The 17,539-nt window shown below is 38.2% G+C and overlaps 1 protein-coding gene across 1 annotated transcript in view; it reads right to left on the bottom strand.

Annotated features, from left to right (window-relative positions):
* The window catches only part of DNAJC12 (DnaJ heat shock protein family (Hsp40) member C12), a 43,369-nt gene continuing 28,032 nt past the window's right edge, over positions 2,203–17,539 (bottom strand). Inside the window, exons 5-6 of the mRNA XM_005699094.3 lie at positions 10,069–10,273; positions 2,203–2,749 (exon numbers count right to left, since the gene is read on the bottom strand). Of these exons, the coding sequence (XP_005699151.1) occupies positions 2,655–2,749; positions 10,069–10,273 (300 nt within the window). The 3' untranslated portion in view covers positions 2,203–2,654. The remainder of the gene's footprint in view (positions 2,750–10,068; positions 10,274–17,539) is intronic.

Raw genomic sequence — 17,539 nt, 5'->3', positions numbered from 1 at the left:
ATTCACTCATTCAATATCAAATATAAGAGAAACTAATTATCTTTTCCATTTAGAGATGACTTAAGAGCTTAATCATTTTCATGTAAAATTATCTTTTCATAATCATTTTGCTATGCCATGAATTCAAGCCATAATTCAGTAATAAGTGGCTTTGAAAATGTGCTGTTACACATACATACGATTGTGATTCTGCTGGACACACTGGGGAATTCAAACAAATTACTGAGGAAAGTTGTCCTGTTTTCTTCTTACTTTTTATTCAAAGAGAAACACTCTTTCTTTTGATTGTATTATCAAAGTATAGTCACCTCCCTTTTTAAGTCTTGAGTTCAGGAGAGTTCTTAACTGTTTTAATGTGAAAGATCTCCTACTAAGTTAGATGGAATCAAGTAAATAAAGTGCTTAGCACAAGGCTGACCTATCCGAAATCCCTATTCAAGTGGCGCTATTTCTTTAGAGGCTATTTCTTATTTAGAGGCTTCAAATGAGAGAGGAAAGTAAACAAGAGCTAATGCTCAGTCTTATCAACAGTTGGGAAATATGTCTGTGACAAAAGCAGAGCAGACTGGGGGAATGAGAATGTTTTTCCCCTCCAAAAGTCACTAAAAGTCACCAGTGCTGTAAGTCAGACAGTCTAAGGGAAAAAAGAGGAAAAAATTAAAACCCTGATTCTTTAGATTCAAAAATTCAGTTATTCAGTCTGGTATTTATTCGAGTGCCTACCTGGGCTAGGCAGGCATTATGACAGGGAACTATAGTCCAAAAACTCATTTTATTAATTTAACATGCAACCTCTTTTGAATTTACTTTCTGTTTTTGAAATAAACTTTGTAGACATGATAACAATGCCAAAATACATTTTACTAAAGTGGTAAAATGTTGATAGAAATAATTATTTAAATGGCTGGCCATGATTTTTGGATTTGGCAAAACAACAAAACTTCAAATAATATTAAGGGAACCAATACAGGGTTGTATTTGTTTTAAAAAAATTTTTTTCATCTATGTTAGGTACTAAATTATGTTCCCTTAAAATTCATTTATTGAAGTCCCTGCTCCCAGTAGCTCAGAATGTAACCTTATTTGGAGATGAGCTCTTTAAAGAGATGAAGTTAAAAGATGCTTTTAGGCATCCTTTCGAATATGGGGTCCTAATCGAATATGACTGATGCTCATAAGAAGAAAGGCCTTTGTGAGGATAAAGCAGCCATCTGCTAGGCAAGGAGAGAGGCCTCAAACGAAACCAAATATGCATACACCTTGACCTTGGATTTCTAACCTCCAGAACCCTGAGAATTATTGTTTAAGCCACCCAGTCTGTCGTATTTTGTTATGGCATCCCAACAAACCCATACAATCTACTATGACACTATTTCATAAAAGGAAAGCACATTTTAAATCACAAAGGTAGGAAGGACATAATTTCTGAATTATTTTACTTTTAAAAAAATCTTCCTATATTATTTTTTTTCACTTTGCTATAGAACAGTGAAAATTCTGTTTTGAACAAGGAACTCCTGCTCTAAAATCATTTTTATTCTTAATTTTTCATTCACTTCTTTCCACAATAAAAAGTAACCATCAACTACACTCATGAAAAACCTAGTAATTCCAACCTAAAAAGGACATATTACGTCATAGGTCCATTTTCATAGTTAGAATATAGTTTATAAATGTATCACCTGCTATATAATAAAAGAACTCTTGTGAAAACATTTTCTCAAATGAATGATGTTTTAAATTTATAATTATTAAAAGTAGAAATACTTATTCAAATTATTTTCAAAATACAACTGAACTATAAATTCATTATGGGGACTTGCCTGGTGGTTCAGTGATTAAGAATCAGCCTTACAATGCAGGGGAGGCAAGTTCGATTCCTGGTCAGGGAACTAAGATCCCACATGCCTCAGAGCAACTAAGCCCAAGCACCACAACTAGAGAGCCCGTCTGCCGCAACTAGAGTATCTGAGTGCTGCAACAAAAGATCTCTCATGATGCAACTAAGGCCCAATGTGTGTGCGTGATCAGTCACTTCAATCATGTCCAACTCTGCAACCCCATGGACTGTAGCCTGCCAGGTTCCTCTGCCCATGGAATTCTCCAGCCAAGAATACTGGAGTAAGTTGCCATTCCCTTCTTCAAGGGATAAGGTCTGATCCAGCCAAATAAATAAATTTTTTAAATAAAAAATTCATTATGAACTTTGGAAAGATTATTTATTTCATTCAATATACATAAGTAATTTCACATTTCATTCTAAGTTCAGAGTCACAAAACATTTCTTGTATATCCAGCACTAATAACGATCATGGAACATCAATGAAATATTTAACAACAGGGATTGATTTTTAATAGATATCTATAAATAACATTAACAGGAAAGTACACATAATACAATCTACTCTGGATCTAAGGGCCTTAATTTACTTCAATATTGAAAGAAATTAGTCTGAAAATTTTCTCATTTAAAAAACACATTGAGAGAATGGGTTCAAGGATGGAGGAATGATTTGGTACTCAGCAATTCACAAATATGACATTTTTAAGATCTGAAGAAAGACTGCAAGTTGGCAGCACAAGAAATGATCTCTCTTCTCTCTCTCTCTCTTTCTTTCTTTCTTTTTCTCTCTCCTCTATGGAACAGGGATATTTCATATTTCATAGTTTCTGAATTTCCTCAGGAGTTCTGAAGGAGCATCCCCAGACCAGCGGAAACGAAGGTGCCAACAGTTCACGTCTGCAAAACCTGTAGAAGAGAGAAGGGGATATTTTAAAATCAAAGGTGGGAAAAGTCAAGCTTATCATAGTAAAATAGCTTGTTAATAAGATTTCAAGCAATAAATGAAATGTAAGGGTAAGTCTTTGGTGTCAGTTTTTAGTATCTTACACAAATGGATAAACAGACTTTTGAATCTTTATGAACAGGAATTGGTTTATATGGATGAGAGGACTTCACATGTTTAAATGCTTAAAAATAAAAGGATATTTATAGATGCTTCCAGTGGTAGGAATTTTGACAATTCATCTGCAAAGAAATTGAAAACTACTTTCAAAGAGCTGTCAAAAGTAAAAGGTCAATGGAAAGAATTCCTGGAAATACAAATAATTTATTTAACAATAGTAAGACTGTTTTAGTCTAATAAACAACTTTGTTGAAAACTAGAAAAAAGTTCATGTTCATTCTCTACTAGAGGAAGGGTCAGTTCAGTTCAGTTCAGTCACTCAGTCGTGTCCGACTCTTTGCGACACCATGAATTGCAGTACACCAGGCCTCTCCGTCCATCACCAACTCCTGGACTTCACTCAAACTCATGTCCAGCAAGTCGGTGATGCCATCCAGCCATCTCATCCTCTGTCGTCCCCTTCTCCTCCTGCCCCCAATCCCTCCCAGCATCAGAGTCTTTTCCAATGAGTCAACTCTTCACATGAGGTGGCCAAAGTACAGGACTTTCAGCTTTAGCATCATTCCTTCCAAAGAACACCCAGGACTGATCTCCTTTAGAATGGACTGGTTGGATCTCCTTGCAGTCCAAGGGACTCTCAAGAGTCTTCTCCAACACCACAATTCAAAAGCATCAATTCTTCGGTGCTCAGCCTTCTTCACAGTCCAGCTCTCACATCCATACATGACTACTGGAAAAACCATAGCCTTGACTAGGTGGACCTTAGTCAGCAAAGTAATGTCTCTGCTTTTCAATATGCTATCTAGGTTGGTCATAACTTTTCTTCCAAGGAGTAAGCGTCTTTTAATTTCATGGCTGCAATCACCATCTGCAGTGATTTTGGAGCCCCCAAAAATAAAGTCTGACACTGTTTCCACTGTTTCCCCATCCATTTCCCATGAAGTGATGAGACCAGATGCCATGATCTTGGTTTTCTGAATGTTGAGCTTTACGCCAGCTTTTTCACTCTCTTTCACTTTCATCAAGAGGCTCTTTAGTTCCTCTTCACTTTCTGCCATAAGGGTGGTGTCATCTGCATATCCGAGGTTATTGATATTTCTCCTGGCAATCTTGATTCCAGCTTGTGCTTCTTCCAGCCCAGCGTTTCTCATGATGTATGTACTCTGCATAGAAGTTAAATAAGCAGGGTGACAATACACAGCCTTGACGTACTCCTTTTCTATTTGGAACCAGTTTGTTGTTCCATGTCCAGTTCTAACTGTTGCTTCCTGACCTGCATATAGGTTTCTCAAGAGGCAGGTCAGGTGGTCTGGTATTCCCATCTCTTTCAGGAAGGGTAAATTGGCAAATTTCTTCTAGCAAAATTCTTCTAGCAGGTAATTTGGCAGTATTTATCAAACTCATTAAAATGTATAAACCTTTAAACCAATAATTCTACTTCTAGAAATTTATCTTAATGAAATAATCATGATGTGCCCAAGGGTTTAACTATAAGGATGTTTATTGTGATACCATCTATAAATGTTTCAAAGAAACAATCTAAATCTTCAGTAACATAAAATTGGTTAAAAGGTTTTGATATAGTCATTAACAATTTTTTAATATTTATCATTATAGAAAAATGTTCATAATATATTGCTAAGTAACTAGTAGTTAGGAAATAATTTCGACAGCATGATCTCATTCATAAATTCATTATTTACATGGGTATTTATATAAAAGCTTTTTTAAGTCTACAAGGAATTACCCCTAAATGTTGATAGTAGCTATTCCTGAACAGTTGCAATACATATGATTTTCATTCTTTATACTCTTTTTCTGTTCATCTGTATTTTCTTACTTTTCTACAATGAACAAGTATGCTTTATATTATTTTTTATGTTTAAAATGCTACCAATAAAACACAGGTTACAGAATAATACATAAAATATAGAATAATAAATAATACATACTTCACTGATATTTAAAATATTATCTAAATATCTAGTAGGAAAAATATACACAGAATAGTTGACAGTGATTATCCCAGGAAAATAGGATCTGCGCTTTCTTTACAATTATCAGAGAAAAAAATCTGAAGAATTTCCATTTGGGGGAAAAGGCAAAAAGAAAATTGTTTCCAACAACCTGTAATTGAAACACACACACAAAATATGTACAGTGATATCCTTTTCATCTTAAGTATACTAACATATCTTAAAAATATACCAAAATAGCAATAATAAATATTTCCCTAAGTGGTAAGACTGCAAGTTATTGTATTTTGTTCCTTTTGCTTGACCGTATTTTCCTCACATTTCTACACTAAATATATGTTATTTTGGGAATTTAAAAAAAGATGTTTTCACATTTGGGTTACCCTAGAAATAGACCTCAGACAAGAATTTGAATGCAAGTGGCTAATCTGGGAGGTGATCCCAAGAGACCCTGATAGGGAAGTAGGGAAAGGAGACAAGTCTATAAAAGGTACATTTTCAGGAAGTTACTACTCTGGACAACTAGGATTTGATCCCCTGGGGAGCCCTGGGAGATAATACTAAAAAAAAAAAAATCAAGACTTGTTCCACTTGAGGGGTGAAGGTGTTGGAGAACTTATCCTCCCACTCACATTCATTATCTGACGGCTACATCCACAGGGTGTTTACTCCCTGGCACTTAACTGTCCGCTCACTTGCTGCCAAACCAGATTCACTGCCAGTGAAAGCCCTCTGGTGGGAGCCGTATGGTTGGCAATGCCTGGGAAGGCAGATGCCCAGAAGATATGTTGGCACATCAACAGCATCTGCTATGTTTGATTTTTTTTTTTTTTACTCCAGGATGTTATGCAATACTATTTGATTCTAGAACTGTATTTATCAGAAGGCACATTTATTGCATATTTAAATGAAAATAAAGTAAACATTAGATTGTCTCTTATGTGGATTTTCAGATGCTGCGCTCCTTTTTTTCCTGGCTGCAATGAAGAGCTGGAAATGATGGGGGCTGTTTGATGGATGTTTATGACAGAAGAGGCATCAAAAGGCAAACTTCAAAGTAAATACCAAGCACTGCTTGAGGAAATCAACAAAAATGCTGAAAAGTTATGTGGGAAGCCACTTGGGGCTTGGTAAAGCTGACATGAATAATATTTCTTAAATGCTGACATTATAAAAATTTTCATTGCAGTCAAATGAAATTATAAATAAGCACGTAACTGTACTTTGGCATATGAAAACCCAACTTTAAGGCACTACTCAGAACAGCCAATAATATCTTAAATAACGTTAAGAAAATACTGGTATATGCAGCCTTCAGCAAAATTTCCTAATTCTTATTCTTCAGTAGTAGCTTTCAGAACAGTGATCCTCTCCCCCTCTCACCCCCTTCACTTCCTTCCTTAACCATAGTATAATATACTTCATGATGTGAGGGTATCACAACTGGCATCACAACTTGTTCAGAGTCAATTACAATATATCTACACTATGAAATATTTATCAGTTGTTAAAACCAATGAGTTCATTCTAAATATAAGGGTCTAAGGAGAAACCCCATAGTAATAAAAGCTAACACTAAAAAAGCACTGGCCATGTACCAGGTCTAAATAGTTTACATATGTTATTTACTTCTCAAAAAGACCTTATAAGGTAGACACTAATATTTTAACCATTATAGAGAGATAAGAAGATATAAATACAGAGAGGTTAATTTGCTTGCCCAAGGTCACATAACTCAGCAGTGGAAAAAGCCAGGCTCTGGTTACAGAGTCTGTACTCTTAGTTACTGTGTAACAGAGAGAAATGTGCACAGTATAACCCTCACGAACAAACATATGCTTATGCATGCCTTTGTTAACATAGAGAACCAGTGTAGAAGGAGACACACCGGGCATTTGCACTATTTACTTCAGGAAGTAGAAGCAGAGAAGGATGAGACACTAGGGTAGACACTAAGTTATTGTCTATGTATGCTTCTTTGAATTTTTAATTTTTTTTTTTTTTATTTTTTGGCTGCACTGCTTGAGATGTGGGACCTTAATTCCCAGACCAGGGATCAGACCTAAGCTCCCTGCCCCCTGGAAGTGGGGAGTCTTAACCACTGGACCACCAGGGATGTCCTGATTCTTTGAATTTTCAATGATAAGCTCATATTACTTTGAGGCTTTTAAATATCTAAATAACTTTTTTTTAAAGAAAGAGAAAATTTTATAGAATCTTATGAAAGGGATTTGAGTGTGGCCTTAGTGTGAGGCTTTGACATGATCAACCCCCTCAATTCTAGTGAACTAGAATAGGCCTGAATCTGAAATAAAAAGTCACAAGGAGGGCCTAGAGAGGTTCAGGAAGCACAGATCTGAACATTCCAAGGATAAATGGGAAGCAGTCACGTGTTTACCTGTATATGCAAACTGTGGTGGATCGGTGGGTGTTTATATGTGTATGTTTCCCTGAAACACTTCTTGGGACATCTGGCCTTCTGCTTTGATCTGTTTGTTATATTATCACCGTTGCCAGTTATGAGGCTGATGCAATCAACTGCAGGCTCTACGAAAGGATCTCTTGGAAAACCAGCAGAGGCACCTGAATGAAGCACTAAGAATCTTTATTCCCACCAAGAAATTAGCATGTAAAAATTCTCACCAAAGAGAGTTTAGAAGAGACTATTTCTAGAAAGACTATAGTTCACCGTAACCTATCTAATTACCTTCTTTTTTATAAGATGATTTTGAGGAAATTCAGGAAACTTCTACTGAAAGACTAGGGACTTCCCTGGCAGTCCAGTGACTAAGACTTTGCCTTCTGATGCAGGGGGTGTGGGTTCGATCCTTGGTGGGGAAGCTAAGATCCCATATGGCCAAAAATCCACAGCATAAAACAGAAGCAATATTGTACTTAAAGGCTAAATTCTACTGGGGTGTTGAGGGTAGTTAGAGTGTGGATACATAACACACCTATACAAGATAAACAGATGGGCAGATAGACAAAGAAATCATAACCATAGCTAACAATTGCCCAGGGCCTGCTATAGGCAAATCACTGTCCTAAGCATTTTGCATGGATCACCTCATTTAATCCTCTTGGTAACTCTATAAGAAGGTACCACTTAGATCTCTGTTTTGTAGATGAGGAAACTAAAGTGTAAAGGAGTTCAATAACTTTCACTTCATTTCACTTCAGTCACTCAGTCACGTCTGACTCTTTGCGACCCCATGAACCGCAGCATGCCAGGCCTCCCTGTCCATCACCAACTCCCGGAGTTTACCCAAACCCATATCCATTGAGTTGGTGATGCCATCTAACCATCTCATCCTCTGTCCTGCCCTCTCTCCTCCTGCCCTCAATCTTTCCCAGCATCAGGGTCTTTTCAAATGAGTCAGTTCTTCACATCAGGTGGCCAAAGATTGGAGTTTCAGCTTCAACATCAGTCCTTCCAATGAACACCCAGGACTGATCTCCTTTAGGATGGACTGGATGGATCTCCTTGCAGTCCAAGGGACTCTCAAGAGTCTTCTCCAACACCACAGTTCAAAAGCATCAATTCTTCGGTGCTCAGCTTTTTTTGTAGTCCTACTCTCACATCCGTACATGACTACTGGAGAAACCACAGCCTTGACTAGACGGGCCTTTGTTGACAAAGTGGTGTCTACTTTTTAATATGCTATCTAGGTTGGTCATAATTTTCCTTCCAAGCAGTAGGCATCTTTTAATTTCATGGCTGCAATCACCATCTGCAGTGATTTTGGAGCCCAGAAAAATAAAGTCTGACACTGTTTCCACTGTTTCCCCATCTATTTGCCATGAAGTGATGGGACCAGATGCCATGATCTTGGTTTTCTGAATGTTGAGCTTTAAACCAACTTTTTCACTCTCCTCTTTCACTTTCATCAAGAGGCTCTTTAGTTCTTCTTCACTTTCTGCCATAAGGGTGGTGTTATCTGCATATCTGAGGTTATTGACATTTCTCCCGGCAATCTTGATTCCAAGCTGACATGGTCTCCTTCGGTGTCTATTGCCAAGGACGTTGGGCCTCTGGATGCATGCATGGCTCTGGGCCTTTGGACCAACACCTGGCACCCAACTTGGCCCTTGCTGCTTGAGCTCTTTCATGTGCGTCTGGATTTTTAGGGGCTTCCCTCATGGCTCAGGCAGTAAAGAATCTGCCTGCAATGCAGGAGACCTGGGTTCAACCCCTGGGTTGGGAAGATCCCCTGGAGAAGGGCATGGCAACCCACTCCAGTATTCTTACCTGCAGAATCCCTGGACAGAGGAGCCTACAGGGCTACAGTCCGTAGGGTCACAAAACGTTGGACAACAACTGAAACAACTTAGCACGGAATATGAACCCAGGTGGGTTAGCTTAGGAGCCAAGAGTTTAACCTTTGTAATACCCTGCTTCAGTGAACCTATACGTGGGTCAAATGTCTACAGAGCTACCTACAGATAATGTATCTTCTGAGGATAGTGCAGTGCCTTAGAATGCAGACTCTGCAGTCAAACTGTCTCATCTCAGACCCCTTCCCTGCCACATACAAGCTGGATAACCTTGAGAAAATTATTCAGCCTCCTGAGGCTTCAGTTTTCTCATCTGTAAAATGAGAATAATACTTGTAATGAGAATTAAATACATTAACTCATGTAAAATTAATATTAAATAATAGGTTTTAAGTAATATATGCAAAGAACTGCACACAGTAAATACCCAACACAGGGATTTCACTGGTGGTCCAGTGGTTAAGACTTTGCCTTCCGATGCATGGGGTGTGGGTTCAGTCCCTGGTTGGGGAGCTAAGATCCCACATGCCTCAAGGCCACAAAATCAAAACATAAAACAGAAATAATATTGTAACAAATTCAATAAAGACTTTAAAAATGGTCCCACATCAAGAAATCAAAAAAAAAGTTTAAAAATAAATAAATATATACATATATACCCAACACAACCTAGCTAGTGTTTTTTCAGTAAAGCAGAAGATGATCCCAGAAATGTCTCAAGTTTTCGCTTGCAAGGGATGTGTTAAGGAATATATCTAGTTTCTGTGTCGATGCTAAGCATCTTGCAAGGTGCCAAAACAACATTTATAGTTGGTATTACTATGTAACTGGAAAGGTTGAGAATACATATGATATAAAACGGGTCTTTTAATTTCAGACCTCTGTTCTACAAAATACATGACATGACTTACCTGGAGAATCTGGATTTTGTGGGGAGAATGACTTCTCCACAGATTTGGATTCTTTCTGCTCCATTTTCTCTGTGGTTGAACCAAACTCCTCTTTCTTTATCTGTTTTTGCTCGTCCTGTTCCTCATTTTCAATTTTGTCAGTATGAGTCTGGTCAGATTCTTCCAACATCAGATCCTTTTTTCCTCTGACAGCCCAGTGCATTGACTACATTAATTGAAAGCAGATGTATAATATAAAAACCATATTATATAGTTGCTATATTTAAAGTTCAATACGTAGTAACATTAACCTACTATTATAATGCTGATTAACAAAATGTTGGACTTGACTATTAGCCAGATATTAATCAACAAATTCAGATATTAATTGATTAATCCTCACTGATTTGGAAAACAAAGAATATGAGGAGAAATTTGTATCCTAGTATAAAGGAAAGGGACCAGCATCAGAGAAATTAAAAGAATGATGTTTTTCCAGAAAATTAGCCATAAAATTAGCATATGTCCAAGCAATTCAGTTCCTAGATACAAAGAATTGAAAACAGGTGTTCAAAGAAAAACTTACACACAAATATTCATAGCAGTCATGGAAATAATCCAAATGTCCATCAATTCATTGGATAAACAAAAATGTGGCACATCCATGCAATGAAATACTATATTACCATAAGAAAGGAAGAAAGTACTACAATGTGGATAAACCTTATAAATATTATGCTTAGGAAAAGAAGTTAAACATAAAATGCCACATTTTGTATAATTCCAGAATAGACACATTCATACAGATAGAAAGCAGATTAGTGGTTACCAGAGGCTGGGTGAGAAGGGAATAGGAAATGATTGCTAACAGGACAGGGGTTTCCTTTAGGGGTGATGAAAAGATCTCAAACTAGACAGTGATGATGGGTGAACAACTTTGGGAATGTACTTAGTGCCACTGAAACGTACACTTTAAAATGGTTAAATGGTAGGTTTTATGTGTATTTTACTATCAAAAAAACAAACAACTGGACTGTGTACCTTGAGCCATGCCAGAGATTAAACCTACTACTGTTGTGACCTTCCTTCCAGCCATGATCAATGCAGAGCTGGCAAATATTAGAATTCTGGATTATACATCTTCTCTTTAAGAAAACTCATGGCACAAGCAGTTGTTGCTCAGTCACTCAGTCGTGTCCAACTTTTTGCGACCCCGTGGACTGCAGCACGCCAGGTTTCTCTGTCCTTCTCCATCTCCTGGAGCTTGCTCAAACTCATGTCCATTGAGTCGGTGATGCCATCCAACCACCTCATCCTCTGTTGTCCCCTCCTCCTCCTGCCCTCAGTCTTTCCCAGCATCAAGGTCTTTTCTAATGAGTCAGGTCTTTGCATCAGTGACCAAAGTATTAGATCTTCAGTATCAGTCCTTTCAGTGAATATTCAGGGTTGATTTCCTTTAGGATTGACTGGTTTGACGTCCTTGCAGTCCAAGGGGCTCTCAAGAGTCTTCTCCAACACCACAGTTCAAAAGCATCAATTCTTAACTCTCACACCCATACATGACTACTGGAAAAAAACATTGGTTTGACCCTATGGACCTTTGTTGGCAAAGTAATGTCTCTGCTTTTTAATAAGCTGTCTAGGTTTATCATAGCTTTTCTTCCAAGAAGCAAGCATCTTTTAATTTCATGGCTACAGTTACCATCTACAGTGATTTTGGAGCCCAAGAAAATTAAGTCTGTCACTGTTTCCATTGTTTCACCATCTATTTGCCATAAGGTGATGGGACTGGATGCCATGATCTTAGTTTTCTGAATGTTGAGTTTTAAGTTAGCTTTTTGACTCTCCTCTTTCACCTTCATCAAGAGGCTCTTGAGTCCCTCTTCGCTTTCTGCCATAAGGATGGTATCATCTGCATATCTGAGGTTATTGATATTTCTCCCTGCAATCTTGATTCCAGTTTGTGCTTTATCCAGCCAAGCATTTCACAATATGTACTCTGCATATAAGTTAAATAAGCTGGGTGACAAATACAGATTTGACGTACTCCTTTCCCAATTTTGAACCATTCTGTTGTTCCAGGTCTGGTTCTAACTGTTGCTTCTTGACCTGCATACATGTTTTGTTGGAGTTTTCTTTAAGGAAACTTATGGCACAAAGCAGGAAGTCAGTCAATATTTAATGTGAAATATCTGTCCTAATTTTAAGTTAATTCACTTCAAGTCCAGTTACCATCAAATAACAAGAACTTTTAAAATATCTCTCCATTTGGTTTTTTTTTAATGATATTATGGATTTCCCTCAGAGAAGGCAATGGCACCCCACTCCAGTATTCTTGCCTGGAAAATTTCATGGACGGAGGAGCCTGGTAGGCTGCAGTCCATGGGGTTGCGAAGAGTAGGACACGACTGAGCGACTTCACTTTCACTTTTCACTTTTCTGCATTGGAGAAGGAAATGGCAACCCACTCTAGTGTTCTTGCCTGCAGAATCCCAGGGACAGGGGAACCTGGTGGGCTGCTGTCTCTGGGGTCGCACAGAGTCGGACACGACTGAAGTGACTTAGCAGCAGCAGCAGCAGCAGCAGCATGGACTTCCCTGGTGGCTCAGACGGTAAAGTATCTGCCCACAATGCAGGAGACCCAGGTTCAATCCCTGGGTCGAGATCTCCTGGAGAAGGAAATGGCAGCCCACTCCAGTATTCTTGCCTGGAAAATCCCATGGACGGAGGAGCCTGGTAGGGCTACAGTCCACGGGGTCACAAAGAATCAGACATGACTGAGTGACTTCACTTTCCTCTCATTCAATGATAGAATTATTCTGGAGACTTTTTATGAATGTGCCTATATACATTATGGAAGTTTTCTGAAAGAAAACACAAGAAACTACAATGGTAGCTTTCTGGGAGAGGGAAGTAGAACTGAGGTATGAAATAAAGGTGGACTCACTTTTTATTACATATCTTATTGTACTAGTGGTTTTTTTTAGAAAGTGTTTTATTATTTTTTAAGTTACAGTTTTAAAAAATCAGGGACCATAAATCAAGTGTTGGGCATTCCCCCACTGACTTCTGGCTAAACTTTTATATTTTTAGACAAACACAAGATTCAAAACACTTGAAAACTCTCCCCAGAAACTCGATATCCTAGAATGGTGTCCGATATACTTGGTAGTGGTCCTTTGCCAAATAATTTAACTGTGTAATTTTTCCAGCCTAGCTCTGGCTACTGATGGTGATGTCAGGAGTGAGGAAAAAATGAAAAATGGATCTTCAAAATGGAGCAAAGGTAAGAGACAGTTACTTTTACCCATGCATGCTTTTGGACCCTTTTCACATATGTCTTATATATGTATTTCCTTCTCTCTTTTTTTGGCTGAGCTGCATGGCTTTCAAGACCTTTTTACCTTGGCCAGGGATTGAACCTAGACCATGGCAGTGAAAGTGCCCAGTCCTAACCTTGGGACTTCCAGGGAACTCTCTGTATTTCCTATTAAGATGTTTAAAACTGGATGGATGAGTAGATAAATTAAAGGGAGAATAGATGAATACAGAGTAAGAAATAGAGTTTGCTGTATCAAGAATATTCAAGTAGAATAATTAGCTGTGGCATAAGCCAAAATAATAAACATAACTGTTTCTTGAAATCTCATCTGATACTGTGGGATGCTGTTCCTAAAGCACTACTGAACAGTAACCTCTGTTACTCAGAAACCCAAGAAAAACCCATAAGCCATGTATTGGGGCAAATTAAAACCATAGAGTAAGTTATTTTCCTAATAATGAGGATATTGTTTTCCTGTACTAAAAAAAAAAAAAAAAAAAAAAGAATAAAAGCAAAGCAAGAGCACAAAGCAAAAACAAAAACATTGATTTTCTGAAGTCCAAGGCTTAGTGAATAAACTCAGAAGTTGTGACATTTAAAAATTGTGCCAAAAGTCACAAAAGGGGCCACTGCCTCTGCTACACATCCATCCCATGATGCAAGGGACATCAGGCTTTTCATCTGCAGTGCACTGAAGTCTGAACTCTCTCAAAATACTGCAGCTGCCAACTCCTTCCCAGAGCACCACTTTATTTGCCAGTTTGAACAAAGCAACATAGGGAGGCAGTGGCCCATTGCATGTGGGCTTGGCCATGTTTGCTCACCCAAGCAACGTGAAGGGGATGGGGCGGGGAAGGAGCAGGGATCATCAGCATCTTACAGAGCTTAGAGTGATACCATAATTTCTTACCACTTCTCTCAGGAGCACTAACACTGACCACATAGACAGGAACCAGGAGAAGCACCTCATCAGAAAAAAGGGAAAGTACAACCTGGTAAAATGCTTCCTTGGAATCTTAAATAAATCTGTTCATCATCATTTTTTAAGAGAATTTAGAAATGTTAATAATATGGTATTTATGAATAGCAGCCAACATGATCACAAATGGGCTTCCCAGGTGACACTAGTGGTAAAGAACCTGCCTGCCAATGCAGGAGACTCAGGAGGCGCAGGTTCAGTCCTTGGGTCAGGAAGATCCTAGGAGGAGGGCATGACAACACACTCCAGTATTCTTGCTGGGGAATCTCATGGACAGGGGAGCCTGGCGGGCTACAATCCATGAGGCCACAAAGAGTCAGACATGACTGAAGTGACTGAGCACACACATGATAACAAATAGATGATCTCAACTAAATTAAAAGGTACAAAGATACATTCAAATACAGATAAATAAATATATATGTAGCTACACATACATAAAATATACATACTAAAGGGCAATATAGCCTTGTGCACACCCTAAAACCATAAGGATATTCAAGCCTTCTGCTTTGATCCAACCAGAGAACTCACTTCTTCCCACATGCAACCTGTCTCTCCTCAACTGCAAAGGAGCATCATCCTAATTCATCTTCCCCAAAGAAAGACCCCGTAAAGCAATGTCATCATTCAATGTAACCAGCTCTCACACTAACAAATGATGGGCAGAAAACACTGGAAGGAAATGCATCAAATTCTAATGGGGTTATCTTGGCATGGCAGCATTATAAAGTCTTTTTTTCTTCTTTTTATATTTTGGTGTCTTCTAAATTTTCTCTGACAATTCTATATATATGTACAACTAGGTTTTAAATTTTTAATGAAGGACTTCCCCAGTGGTGCAGTGATTAAGACTTCTCACTTCCATTGCAGGAGACACAAATTTGATCCCAGGTAGGGGAATTAAGATATGGCATGCCAAAGGGTGTGGCCAAAAATTAAAAATTAACAAAATAAAAATTAGATGGAGTTATGATTGCCAAAATATATTGAGGGGGGAGCTTCTGGGCACCAGTAATATGTGTGTTGGGGAGAGGAATGGTTACCAGTATACACTTCACAACTGTTTACTAAATTATAAACGCAGGTGTTGAGCATTTTTCTGTAGGTTTTATTTCAAAAGTGTTAATCTTAAAAAGAGGCAATGGCTTCAGCTGGTGTAAAATATAAGCTAGTTTTAGTTTGGTTGGTTTGGGTCTGTTGTTATTGTTTTGTTTGCTTCGTTTCTTGGGTTTTTTGCATGTGCAAGGAATAGAGGAGGCTGGCCAGCGGCTTTGTCTGTGGAGGGCAAAGGATATTAAGAAACTTAGTGAAAAACTGAGAGTAAGAATTGCAAGCTTTCAGGGCCGAGAGAACTGAAAACGTGAGCTATATGTGTCACAGGTCAGCTAGGTGGCCTGAATACAATATCTTGACTCTGTCTCAGTACTTCTCTCTCAGAATAAAAGCGCCTACAGTCTGCCTTAGATGACGGGGTGAGGATTAATGACTGACCTATAGTAAATACTCTGAAAGCATTTGTAGCAACTGATACAGCATGGGACACTTTTAACAGCTTATGAGAATGTTTTTCTCAGAATTTTATTGTGACTGTGGCTTTGCTGTAACCCTTTCCCCAGAAGCATCCTCAAGCTATTTTGGAGGAAGAACCATTCACACCATGGATCCCTTGGGGTAAAACCATATAATAAGACAGTAATGATTTCCCTAAGATTCTTTAAGCTGGAAAGGTATCTGTTTTCAAGTTATTCCAAGATCTGAAGGCCACCGTTACTGAAGTCCCCACTTCATAGTCCCTTTTTTAAAACCAACATTACAAATCTAGATTTAAATTTCCCTCTTTTAAACCAATATTACATATCTAGACTTAAATTTCCAACATATTCATTGACCTGATCGAATTCTTTTTTAGTTGTATAGCTGCCTTACAATGTTGTGTTAGTTTCTACTGTACAGAAAAATGGAAGAGCCATTCATACATATATATCCTCTCCCTTTTGGAGATTGATTTATCAAAAGTTTTACAAGTTAAACTATCAGGAGGAACTTCTAAAAAGGAAAAAGTAAAATCAATAGCTGGTTAAGTGACAAGGACTTGCTGTGGGGAAAAAAATACAAATTAGAGTTTCATCACCATTGAATGATAGAAATGTATCATCCCTGAAGCTGTGTGAGGAATTCCCTCTAGGAGATTCTCATGATAGGAACCTGTGTGATGCTGCAAAAGTGCACTGTGATTTGTCCTTAGGGCAAGCAAACATGCAGATGTGTTTTAGATAAATGTCACCTAAAATTTCAAGTCCTGAATTATAACCATTTTATCGTCAGAATGGCGTATGTAGTATATCTAGTCCAAATACCCTAATGATGATATTTATCTACACAATGGTAATGATCTAATAGGTGCTGAACAACACTGGGTATGACAATTGTTATTAATTTCTCTAGAGTAGTGAGTGTGAAAGGATGGACAAAAAATGCACACACACAAAAAAAACGACAACTAAAATGTTATAGAGAACCTTACTTCTGCATGTCACATGCAGAAGTCACTATGAGAATTAGAACAGAAGGGAATGAAAGGAAGTTACAGAAAGTCTATCTGGGACTTCCCTAGTGGTGCAGTGGTCAAGAATCCGCCTGCCAAAGCAGAGGACATGAGTTCAATGTCCGGTCCAGAAAGATCCCAGGTGCTACATGGCAACTAAACCTGTGTGCCGCAGTTACTGAGCCCATGTGCCTCAACTACTGAAGCCCGTGTGCCCCGAAGCCCATGCTCCACAGCTAGAGCAAGCCCAACACAGCAACAAAGACCCAGTGCAGCCAAAAATAAATAAATAAATAAATAAATAATTTTTTTTAAAAAAGAAAGTATATGCAGTGAGGTACAAAACACATGAAACTTGGTATAGGAGTTTCAAAGTTCACTGAGGAAGAAATACAGAAACAGCATGGTTGAGCCCAAACAAAGACTGTGCAAGGAAAAATGTCACTGCTGATTTAAAGTGGAAAGATATGCATTTCATCATTTTTGTACCACTAATAAAAATAAATCCCGAACCAAACGCTAGCCCAGCATAGTAGTTCAACATTGCTGACAAGACCAATAACGCAGCCAGTAAGATCTGAAATGTAATTATTGTAAGCCCTCAAACACTTCATAATTAAACTAAATTCTAAGCAGAAATGAT

The sequence above is a fragment of the Capra hircus genome, chromosome 28 (assembly GCF_001704415.2).
Source record: "Capra hircus breed San Clemente chromosome 28, ASM170441v1, whole genome shotgun sequence".
NCBI classification, from domain to species: domain Eukaryota; kingdom Metazoa; phylum Chordata; class Mammalia; order Artiodactyla; family Bovidae; genus Capra; species Capra hircus.
The sequence above is the reverse complement of the archived record's forward strand: the minus strand, read 5'-3'. Positions and strand labels throughout refer to the sequence as shown.